Source organism: Bubalus kerabau, chromosome 8 (genome assembly GCF_029407905.1).
Source record: "Bubalus kerabau isolate K-KA32 ecotype Philippines breed swamp buffalo chromosome 8, PCC_UOA_SB_1v2, whole genome shotgun sequence".
Classification (NCBI taxonomy): domain Eukaryota; kingdom Metazoa; phylum Chordata; class Mammalia; order Artiodactyla; family Bovidae; genus Bubalus; species Bubalus kerabau.
The window spans coordinates 33533727-33546137 of NC_073631.1; the positions used below are offsets into that span (position 1 = coordinate 33533727).

General features: G+C 41.9%; 1 protein-coding gene across 11 annotated transcripts in view; it reads left to right on the top strand.

Moving 5' to 3' along the window:
* Positions 1 to 12411, top strand: part of DNAH11 (dynein axonemal heavy chain 11) — a 367742-nt gene that overhangs the window by 325992 nt on the left and 29339 nt on the right. For all 11 annotated transcript variants that reach the window (XR_008717731.1, XR_008717733.1, XM_055589961.1 and 8 more), the window contains 5 exons: positions 1576 to 1698; positions 3130 to 3323; positions 4501 to 4649; positions 5514 to 5641; positions 12080 to 12307. Coding sequence is in view for 9 of the 11 variants with exons in the window: in XM_055589961.1 (XP_055445936.1) it covers positions 1576 to 1698; positions 3130 to 3323; positions 4501 to 4649; positions 5514 to 5641; positions 12080 to 12307 (822 nt within the window). In the remaining 2 variants the exon portion in view is untranslated. The remainder of the gene's footprint in view (positions 1 to 1575; positions 1699 to 3129; positions 3324 to 4500; positions 4650 to 5513; positions 5642 to 12079; positions 12308 to 12411) is intronic.

The following is a 12411-nucleotide window of genomic DNA, read 5'->3' on the forward strand; positions in this document are numbered from 1 at the left end:
CTCTCTATGACTCTTTTCCTTAGCATAATGCCCTCAAGGTCCATCTATCTTGTCACAAATGACAGGATTTCCTTCTTTTTATGACTGAGTAATATTCCATTGTACATATGAATGTGCATATATAAAAATTATACATACATACATACACGCACACACCACGTTTTCTTTATCCATTCATCCATAGATGGAGGCTTAGGTTGTTTCTGTATGTTGGCTATTGTAAAAAAAAGTGCTGTAATGAACATAGGAATACAGATATCTTTTTGAGATCGTGATTTTACTTCTTTTGGATGTATACCCAGAAGTGAAATTGCTGAATTCTGTGATAGTTCTAGTTTTAATTTTTTGGGGAATCTCCATATTCTTTTCCATGTAGCTTTACCAATGTACATTCCCACCAACAGTGTTCAAGGGTTCCTGTCTCATATCCTCACCAGCATTTGTCATCTCTCATCTGTTTGTTAATTGCCGTCCCAACAGGTGTGAGGTGACATCTCATGTGGTTTTGATTTGAATTTTCCTGATGATTAGTGATGAGTGATGTTGAGCACTTTTTCATGTAACTGTCAGCCATTTGTGTGCCTTCTTTGGTACAATGACTATTCAGTTCCTCTGCCCATATTTTAATCATATTGTTTGTGGGTTTTGCTGACATTCGTATGTTTACATGTATTGTTCATGAACAGTAATGGACCAGGGATGGTACCATATGTATACACACATGTGTACATATATTTAAAACTTTTTAGAATATGTATACGGATTATTTATCTGAAATACTAACATAAATGTAAGCTTTATATATATGAGGACAACTTTTTGTTTGATGAAATCAAATTGGATTAAGAAAAATTATCCAATAAAATAATATTCTGATACATGTTACCACCTGTAATGCATTTTGAAAATATCTAGAATTTTTAAATAGCACAAACCTCAAACATTTTACCTGTTTACCTTTATAAGATGTTATAGTTTCTATGTGGAAATTAGGAATATTTCATTTGTGTCCCTCCTAAATATTCTGTGGACTGTTTATCAGCTCTGTAACCAACATGCCTAAAGTTCAGTTCATGATGTGTTTGTTGTGTCTGTAAAACAACTTCCAGTTTTTTCTCAACATAATCTCACGTGTAAGAAAAGTCTTACATATCTCATGGTTTATTGACTATAATTTCTATATCAGGACTAACTCACTGTACTAGTTTTACCTTTTGTTTAGTGATTCGGTCCATTTTCATCTGAGGGTTTCTCAGTTTGTATAAAAAGTTTCAAGATAAGTTTGATCTAACAGTAGAAGGCTAAATATGAAAGCATATTTTAAATATGCTGCTAGTCGGCACAGGTGTTGAAATGAACCAGGTTTGGTAATTATTTGCTATTAGATTTTCAATCAAGATTTTGAGTTCATGAGTATAATCTAAGGTCCCTTATTTTAACCACAAACTGATATATATCTATAGGAATTCTCAGAAGTCTTAGTTCTGCCTTTTCAGCCATGTCTATTAAGTGGTGACTGCATCCTGGATTTTGATGCAGACCACATGACCCTTTTCTGCTTTGTTTCCTCTCAAGATTTTGCTGAGAAAGAAAGAGATAGATCATCTTGAATTGGATTTCCTGCTTCGGTTCACAGTTGAACACACTTACCAGAGTCCTGTTGATTTCCTCACTAATCAATCATGGAGTGCTATTAAGGTATGTTGGGAACGTGATTTTTCAAAAAATTTCTAAATCTTACTTCAAATCTCAGTTCTCTAAAATGTAGTTTTAAAAAATATAGGTGATATACACCATTTTAGTTGTAGATACATGCTGTTTTTAATTTTTTGAAGAACTTCCTATACTCTTTTCCATAGTGGCTACACCAATTTACATGTCCACCAACTATATTCTAATTTCCCTTTTTTATTTGGAAGTAAAGGAATTTCTGATCTATTTATGGATGGGAAAGTTGTTAATAAATATGCATAATGTACAGGACCTTTGGTTAAAGTTGAGGAGTATAAGTGATCTTTTTTTCAGTTGACCTGAATTGTTTCTTCATTTGGTTTTTCTTTTTTATAGTATTTCTCCACTTTTTCAAAATAGTTTTGTTAATTTATACAGTGGTGTAGTCATGTATTATCATTGTAAAATGTTTAAGCAGCACAACCCTAACTGTAAATCCTTATTCCACGTTTCTGTCAGAAGATTCTATTACTAAAAGTTTATTCTCTGACTCTGAAATTCCTCAGAGATGCTCTTCATGTACTAAGCCTCGCCATACTCTTCTTTTTTTTTTCCCCTAAGACAGGAACATTTCTCTGTATTGAAAATATCTTTGTTTTTCCTTAGTTTTTTAGTATGTTTAGATTTTATTTTTAAATAGAATTTTTAATTAGATTATTACTCTAGAATTATAACTTCAAGTTCAATTGTGTATCAGGGTCTCAGCAGAAAACAAATGGCAAATCAAAGTATGATTTTTTAAAAGTTTAACAAAGAGTATATTTTCATTGTATAAGAAGAAAGATGAGGGGATCAGCCAGGGATGGGGAGGGGAAAGGGTGGGAAAGGAACAGTTCGTGAAACTCCTGAGAAAGGAAGCTATGGAGAGAGCCAGCCTCTCGGAACTCTGGCATTCCGTAAGGAAACGGAGCCATTACTAAACAGCACCAGCACAGAAAACCAACTGGGGAAGAGGTACCTTCGCCTCCATTCACTGGCCCTCCAGCCTCTTGCCGGTGCTTCCTGTTGGTCAGACCCAACCAGGCAGAAAACCAGGACGCTTTGTTCAAGTCATCCTTCACAATCACCACCTTTGCAGGACAGGGAGCATCCTGAGTAAATCTGAAGAGGCAATGAAGACTGTCCAGCATCCCTTTACCTGCATAGGATCCAATATAGTCACACGTCTTATTTTTTTTGTTTTGTTGCAGGCCCTTCTTTCTTTCTTATTCTTTAATTTTTAGTTTATGTTATAGATGAATAACAGTGTTGTGGTTTTTTAGGTATGAAATAATCACCAAGGACCTACTGCCTAGCACAGGGAGCTCACCTCAACATTCACAGCTCTTTGTCTCAGACTCCAGGCTGCTCTACACTGGCTGCTATGTTAGTCTCCTCTGCTCCCCTATTTTATCACAGGCGGTCGCCCTCATGGAAGAGTTTCGAGGCCTCGACCGAGATGTGGAAGGATCTGCCAAGCAGTGGAGGAAGTGGGCAGAATCCGAGTGTCCAGAAAAGGAAAAGTTACCACAAGAATGGAAGAAGAAAAGTTTAATACAGAAGCTGATTATTTTGAGAGCAATGCGCCCAGACAGAATGACATATGCTCTCAGGTGGGGACAGTTGGCTCTTAGAGAAATTAACCTAGAGGAAACTTTGTCTTAAAGACTAGAAGTATCTGGTGGAGACTCAATGGTGGAGACATTATGGTTCGTGTTAATGAAAAGTGATTCTGCCAGCATTTTTATATTATAATCACTACTGTTGCTAAGATTTGCTAAGCACTGAACAGTATGCTAGTCTGTCAGCGGACTGAGCGTATTCTTCCTGAAAACCTTAGTTCTGAAATCAGCAGGGGAAACCGGAAACTGATGGAAATATTCTAGGAAGAGAGCTGGCAGAGTTCAGAGGCCAGGCACTTGCATTATCCTAGTGTGAGTCTCATTGTCTTTCACTTGGTGGCGGCACTTTGGCTCTGAAGATTTTGCACATCAAACAAAAAATGAATTCCTTTCAGGGATTCACTTATAGTTCTGTAACTCTGCAACCAGAGCAATTTAAAAGCAGAACCCTTGTCTGAATCTTGGCTGAAGTGTCCTTTTTTCTTTGCCCTTTTGGCTTCTCAGTGGTAATATGCTGCTTAATTCTAATTTGAATTCACCAGCCAGAGAGTTCTCAAGTTCCTTCCCTATGGAGCTGCTTTTTCTTCAGTAGTATTCACTTGCCGCAGGTTTTTTCCTTTGCTTTGTCTTTTCAGCCAATTTTCCCTTTGCAGAAGCGTCTGTCGCACCCTACTTTACAAGTTAATTCTGCTTAGTAGTACTTACTTTCTGCTAAATCTGATGCTGCTGGCAAATAATCCCTGCTTAATTGAGCTTCCCTGTGTTAGAAACATCCCAAAAAGCATTTGTATATTCATGAGAAGCCCAACAGGCTGGAAAATTGCATGGTGGCAAATCTAATGAACTGTTCATAAGTAATGGGGGGCCTGGCAGGGGGTTTGGGGGGACACAAAGCCACATGCAGGCAGCTGATGATACTCAGGAGGGTCTCAGTAGCCCCCCAAAAAGAACATAGGCTTCTGATTTTCATCACTTCTAAAGCAGTGAGAGATTTCACCGACTTGACTGCATAAATCTAGTCAGATTCATACTGCCATTATTACAAGACATCATATGTTCTAAACAAGGTTGGCTTCCTTCCTGCATCTGCAGTTTAAGCTGATTCAAGTTGTGACACTTTTCAAGGTCAAAAGCACCGATCCTATCTTTGGCATTTTTTTTTTTACAGGAATTTTGTGGAGGAAAAACTGGGTGCCAAGTATATAGAGAGGACCAGATTGGACTTGGTTAAAGCATTTGAGGAGAGCAGCCCCGCCACCCCCATATTCTTCATCCTCTCTCCAGGAGTAGATGCCCTCAAAGACCTGGAGATACTGGGTGAGTGGCCAGGCGGTGGCCATCCAGCCCTGACTCGCACCCAGCGCCAACTCAACCTTCCTTTCAGCTCACAGTTATCTTAGTTGGGTTTTTTTTTTTTTTTCCTTCCCTTTCTCATCTGTTGGAGATTGAATCTATGGAAAATGTAAGGTTAATAACACTGTAGTCAGAAGAAATGTTTAAATGGAGCATTCCTCTGGTTGGCATAATGCAAGTTTCTTTTGTACAATTTTCTACCTTTTGACTAGATGAGGGCCAGAGGGCAATTTTCTCCACGCTCTTGTAATCTTGTGCCCCCTGTGACTAAATAATGGTCATTAGAGCAAGTCTATTCGATTGTGCTAGGCACTGTCGCTTTGTGCTTTCGATGACTATTCCCCACGGTCTGCACGGAGAACTCCGGGTTAATAGAGCTGTGACCTGACTGTGCCGCATTCCAGCACGGCCTCGCAAGGTGAGAGGCTCCTGCGTTTTACCGAACGAGCTGATCCGGTCAAAAAAACGATGTGATACCGACCACATGTTGCTCCTTTTTATGAGGGCAGTGTCCTGCTACTCCTGCAGGAGTTTATAAAACTTAATAACAACGCTTGCCACCTATCAAAATGTCAAAAGCTTTATTATGATAAAACCAGGGGAACTAATTCCCACAGGCTTTGCTAATGCTTGTGGGGAGGCTGCCATTGACACTGAAAGCTTAAAATGATGCTGTTGAAACAGCAGAGGTTTAGTTTGGATTCTTTAGGAAAGTGACCCAGGAGGTAACAGCAGTTGCCACGGATGGACGTCAGGTAACAGCATGCCGGACCTTTCTAACCCCTCCTTGGTTCACTCTTCTGCTTGCTGTGTCATGCCCTCCCGCAGGCAAAAGACTGGGCTTTACGATCGACTCTGGAAAATTCCACAACGTGTCTTTAGGACAAGGGCAGGAGATGGTGGCAGAAACAGCCCTGGAGAAGGCTTCCAGAGAAGGACACTGGGTCATACTCCAGGTGAGTATCACGTTTTCAGGGGCAGCACGGGGAATGAGCACTAAGGGCAGTGCAGAGCCACCCTGCCCAGTGGGCATGAGCCTTTCACATAACACAGGGTGATCTGCAGAGTCCTGGGGGTGCCCTCAGCGGCAGAGACACCTCCAAGGTGACAAGGAGCTCTGCCGACAAGAATACATACCATCTTTTGAGGGATTTTCTAGCCATTGTGGTTTAAATTTTTTAAAAAAATTATTTATTCATGACTGCGGTGGGTCTTCGCTGCCACATGGGGCTTTCTCTAATTGTGGTGAGCGGGGCCTGCTCTCTAGTTGCGGTGGCTTCTCTTCTTATGGAGAATGGGCTCTAGGTGCCCGGGCTTAGTTGCCCTGCAGCATATGAAGTCTTCCCGAACCAGGAATCAAATCCATGTCCCCTACATCGGCAGGCAGATTCTTATCCACTAGACCACCAGAGAAATCCTAAAATTTAAAATACTAGAGGGAACCCATCATTCTCTTTATGCACATATATCTGAAACACCCAGTAGGGCTTGAGGACAGACAGACAGACAGAGTACCAACACTGTTGTCATGACATCTCTCATTTGCATATAGCTTTAAAGTTGACAGAGCATTTTTTCATATCTCATTATCTCCTATGACTCTGACTCTGCCCCTAGCTTATTGTGTAGCATTCTCTTTGTAAGTTAAAGGATTGAGGATTAGTCCCTTTATCCTTTCCAGGGCTTATATATATGGGTCTATGAGTCTGCCAGTCAGTGTTCTCTGGAGTGGTTTCCATGATTCGGGATTCTGGTGTCAACTGAAAAAAAAAAAAAAAAAAAACCACACAAAGGAGGTACGAGTTCAGTTTTATCTGGGGACTTCAATGGGGACTATAGCCCGGGAGACAGACTCTCAGCTCTGAGAAACTACAGCAGAGAGGTAGTGGGGAGAGGCCAGTGTGTATGTGGTTTTGGTAACCAAGCACACGTCTCAGTAGAGGGTTGCTGCTAGTCACAAGGAGCAGATATCTCTGCTAATGATTTTAGTGATTTTCTAGATATAAAAAGATACAAGAAAGAGATTCATAAGATATTTTCTCCTGAAAATATCTAACTGTGAAGGTCTGTTCTACCAGATTTCCCAGCGTATAGAGTGCCTTATTCCCGGCCTCCACGCTGAACACTTTGCAGGTTGTGTTGAATGCCAGTGCTTGCAGTGGCTGATGATGTCATCCTTATAGAAAGAGATGGCAAGCAGCATTCTTTAGTTTGCACCAGCAAGAACCTAAAACCCATGGAGGCCAGGCGAGCTTCAGGCGGCACCTAGGGGCCAAGCAGACTCCTTATACAGCAGGGCATGCCAGCTGTCTTGGGGGGTCTGGAAATAGCCTTTTGATTTGGAGCACAAAGGTTCTCTTTTATATGCCAGACTCTCTACTAGGCAATTCATTCCTGGGATACATTGTTGCTAATCATCACAGCAAAGCTGCAAGGGGAGTTATGGCCATCCCATTGTAAAGATAAGAAAATTGAGCCTCCGAGCAGTCTGGAGGGCCTCAGGGCCACCCAGTGGGAAAAGGACAGAGTCTGTTTGGCAGCAGACGATGTGTTTTCAGCTAGCCCACACTGCCACCTCACGCGGTCAGGACGCTGGCCTTCCCTAACGTCTCCAGTGTCCAGGGCTGATGCTGTTTGCATTTATGCTTAAAATAAAATTGGATGCACAAAGACGCTGCCCATTATCCACACAGAATATAACCTTCTGGGAGAGTAGACCCTACTGCTTAAACCATGAGCCTTCAGTATGGGGACTTGGGATGACGTGTCCCCTTCTGAGCCTCACAGAGTCAAATGGCTGAAAGTGGAGGGTTTGTTTTTCTAAAACTAGCAGGTGTTGCTTGGGCAGTCGTGTGGACCCTGGGATTTTCCCACAGAAGAAAGAGTCCTTTGCAAATCCTCACATCCAGAGGCTCAGACTGCATGAAACTGGGAGGGCTGCAGCTATCTCCTAGGAGAAGACAGTACTCACAGCAAAATGTTTCTGTCAGTTTTATGTCTGTGCTGAGCTACCAGTTGTCCCCTTCCCCCCCAAAAAATGCAAGTAGTAACTTTTCCCATTTAAAAAAAAAAAAAAGCCTTGAAAGACTGTACTTTGTGAAGGTCTCCTTTTGGATATCTATTCTAGACTTTTGTTCTAAGTGATAAGCCAGAAACTTAGAATGTAACTTTTTTGCTATTTTTCGCCACACTCTGCAGTTTCCGAAGATTTGTAGTATCCCTTTGGCAGTTAAATGAAGAGCAGGACTTTGAAGCATGACAAGACCAGCATAATCAGAACTTGTTATATTATTTGTATTTTACATTCAGTTTTGTTGGCGTGGGCAAAGAATACATATGCACATGGTAATAAGTTCTTATCCAGACTCCACCATAGTCAATTACTATGATCAGAAATAGCCCCCCTCAAGATGTTTAGGCAACTACTAGTGTTTTGTCAGAAAATCCACATTCCACAGAAAACTATAGCTAAGGTAGCAGGCTGGCGCTGTCTTTATCTCATGCACACCAGATCATTTGTGAATTAAAATAATGGAATTAAAAACTATTTTTCATGGGCAAAGTGGGTCATTTTCAACATATGTGTATTGACTAAAAACGTTGCACAAACACTGCTGCCCTTGGACAAATGGCCACGGATATCTAGCCAGTCTCAAAGCTGGTACCCTCAAGAATGGTCCCCAGGCTGGATTCCAAAGTGTGACTGTGTACAGCGATGGTGTGCTTGGAGATTTTTCTGTTCCCTGACTCCAAAGTCACCACCTAGGGATATTTTTACATTTGTTTCACATAAACTTTCCAAGCAAGGCATTGTCATGGTCCTTGAGGTAGAGAATTAGAACACATTTGAGCATGCAAAACAGATATTTATTATAGATTTTGCTCCTGCTTACTTGTATGAGTGCACAGTTAGATGTGATAAGCACTCTCCTTATCATCTAGTAGCAAGTAAGGGAGAAAACTTAGAGACCCCTTACCTACTGTAGAAGTTTTCTAGGGTTGCCATACCAAAGTATCATGGATTGGATCATTTGAGCAACAGGAGTTTAATTTCTTATTGATCTAGGGGCTAGAAGTCTGAGATGAAGGTGTCAGCAGAGTTGGTTTTAACTGAGGTCCTTCTCCTTGGCTTATAGATGGTTTTAGTCTCCCTGTTTCTTGACATGGTTTTCTTTCTATGTGTGTCTGTCTGTCTATCTTCTAATCTCTTCTTCTTATAAGGACACCAGTCATATTGGATTAAGGTCCACTTTAATGTCTGCTGGGCTTGCTGTGCTTAGTTGCTCTTGCTCAGTCGTGTCTGTCTGCTTGCAAATCCATGGACTGTAGCCCGCCAGACTCCTCTGTCCACAGGGATTCCCCAGGCAAGAATACTGCAGTGGGTTGGCATGCTGTCCTCTTTAATGACTGCATTTAGCCTTAATTACCTCTTTTAAGAACCTGTTCCAAATACAGCTGCATTCTGAGGAGCTGAGGGCTCAGTTCAGTTCAGTCGCTCAGTCGTGTCCAACTCTTTGGGACTCCATAACTGCAGCACGCCAGGCCTCCCTGTCCATCACCAACTTCCAGACCTACCCAAACTCATGTCCATTGAGTAAGTGATGCCATCCAGCCATCTCATCCTCTGTCATCCCCTTCTCCTGCCCTCAATCTTTCCCAGCATCAGGGTCTTTTCAAATGAGTCAGCTCTTCTCATCAGGTGGCCAAAGTATTGGAGTTTCAGCTTCAACATCATTCCTTCCAATGAACACCCAGGGCTGATCTCCTTTAGGATGGACTGGTTGGATCTCCTTGCAGTCCAAGGGACTCTCAAGAGTCTTCTTCAACACCATAGTTCAAAAGCATCCCTTCTTTGGTGCTCAGCTTTCTTTATAGTCCAACTCTCACATCCATACATGACTACTGAAAAAACTATAGCCTTGACTAGACGGACCTTTGTTGACAAAGTAATGTTTCTGCTTTTTAAAATGCTATCTAGATTGGTCATAACTTTCCTTCCAAGGAGTAAGCATCTTTTAATTTCATGGCTGCAATCACCATCTGCAGTGATTTTGGAGCCCAAAAAAATAAAGTCAGCCACCGTTTCCCCATCTATTTGCCATGAAGTGATGGGACCAGATGCCATAATCTTTGTCTTCTGAATGTTGAGCTTTAAGCCTACTTTTTCACTCTCCTCTTTCACTTTCATCAAGAGGCTCTTTAGTTTTTCTTCACTTTCTGCCATAAGGGTGGTGTCATCTGCATATCTGAGGTTATTGATATTTCTCCCAGCAATCTTGATTCCAGCTTGTGCTTCTTCCAGCCCAGTGTTTCTCATGATGTACTCTGCATATAAGTTAAACAAGCAGAGTGACAATATATAGCCTTGACGTACTCCTTTTCCTATTTGGAACCAGTCTGTTGTTCCATGTCCAGTTCTAACTGCTGCTTCCTGACCTGCATACAGGTTTCTCAAGAGGCAGGTCAGGTGGTCTGGTATTCCCATCTCTTTCAGAATTTTCCACAGTTTATTGTGATCCACACAGTCAAAGGCTTTGGCATAGTCAGTAAGGCAGAAATAGATGTTTTTTCTGGAACTCGCTTGCTTTTTCACTGAGGGTTAGGACTCAACATATGTACTTGGATGGAAACGATTCAGGCCTTGACACCTTCCAATGTTCAGTATTCTCCCAAGGGAGAAAAGGCTAATAACATCAACCACTGGATTGGCGTAGGTCTTTTTACAACAGAACTGTTTTGAAGAAAGATATCTACATTACTGTTCCTGTTATCAAATTCAGATTTGGCCACTTGCTGCTCCAAAGGCCAATATTGGAGAGGCAAATGCTGGTAGGAACAGAAAGATTGCCAGATTCAGAAATCTGGCAACCTGGGGAAGGCAGACTCAGCTCCCAGAACCAACTCTGAAGGTTCGGCTCAGCAATGAAAGGTTTTAAAGGGAAAGGAAAAAAGTAATCTCAGCTCATCATTGAGGTAGGGGGTCAGATCTCTTGCCATCCCCCTTTGCGAGCTTCCCTCACAGCTCATTCGGTAAAGAACCTGCCTGCAATGCAGGAGACCTGGGTTCAATTTCTGGGTCAGGAAGATCCCCTGGAGAAGGAAATGGCAACCCAGTCCAGTATTCTTGCTTGGAGAATCCCATGGAAAGAGGAGCCTGGCAGGCTACAGTCCACGGGGTCGCAAGAGCTGGACACCACTTAGCTACTGAACTACCACCACCAACGCACACAAGCCTGTTAGCACCTTGCGGTCATTCTTCAGATGTTAATTGTTCACAAAGTCTGCTCACCTGATTACTAAAGGGGAGGATGGGGAAAAGATCTAGTCATCTGTTAAGGACTTACTCTCCATTTCTGCTGCTTTGATCTAAGGGAAGAATCAACAGGTTAGGTAAGGCATTGTGTGATCAAAAGATTTGAGAGGTGTGCTAGGACCAGAGATGAGTAGGACATGGGGGCACCTAGGTCAAGGTTAGCTACGATACAGCTTTGCTAATGTGACAAGACAGGAGGCTATCCTGCAGAGAGCTGCTTCCTGCAACAGAGCTGCCTGCAAAACAGCTGCCTACATTCCCCTTCCCTGTTTGCCATCATTTAGCCATTATAATCATAAATGTGTTTCTTTGTTGGAAATAATGATGCATTCCTGGGGATGATGTTTTCAGTCACTATAGCAAGGGCTTCTCCAAAGCCAGAGATCATGTGAGGTATCTTTATACATCTCTCATAGCACCAACTACCAAGCTGAAATGGTGGGTGTTTAGAATGGGAGGAGCCTATTTGTAAATTGTAAAACTGAAAATCAAAGAGTGATGGTGGTGACATTTGTTTCTTACCCGATTTCTGACAGCCCTGGGGTTTAAGTTAAATAGTTAGGAGTACACAACGCATCTTAACAAAGAGTGATTGCTTGCTTTCTCAGCTGGTCTTTGATCCCTCGTTTCCATGTTAGAGTTCATACACCAATGAGTAGGAGTTGGAATAGAGGAGATTTCCATCAGTAACAATGAAGTGGCTGATCAGGTGCATTTCTGGCCCTTAGTTCTTATACTTGGTCAAACTAACCCAGATTAGTCTCAGTTATTGAGTTTGAACTGTAACAAGGCAAAGTATCAAGACCTCCATCTCAGTGATTGGAGGGTGTTGGAAGTAGGTGTGTGTTGGAAGGAGATTTTGGTTTACAAAGACAACCTGTAGTGATTTGGAACACTTAATGTGTTCAGTGCTCAATTCTGTCATGGTCTTTTCTTCCCCCTAACGTGTTAATAAAGGAAACTTTAAATCATGGTTCTCTGTGTTTTCAAGACATTTCTGTAAGGGAAAATGTTGTAATCTTGTAATTTAAGTAACGTACTTCAGTATTTCACAGCAGTCATAAACCATGCTCTTTTGCAGAATGTCCATTTGGTAGCCAAGTGGCTGAGAACCTTGGAGAAACTGCTTGAAAGATTCAGCCAGGGAAGCCACCGAGATTACAGGGTTTTCATGAGTGCTGAGTCTGCATGTCCACCCAGCGAGCATGTCATCCCTCAGGGGCTCCTGGAAAATTCCATCAAGATCACTAATGAGCCCCCCACAGGAATGCTGGCCAATTTGCATGCTGCTCTCTACAATTTTGATCAGGTAAGAAAGCAGAAGCCCAAAGCCAGGGTCTTCTCACAAGACTGTGAGACCTAAAACCACAGCCATATATATAAAGAGAATGAACAATCATGTGCCTCTTTGAG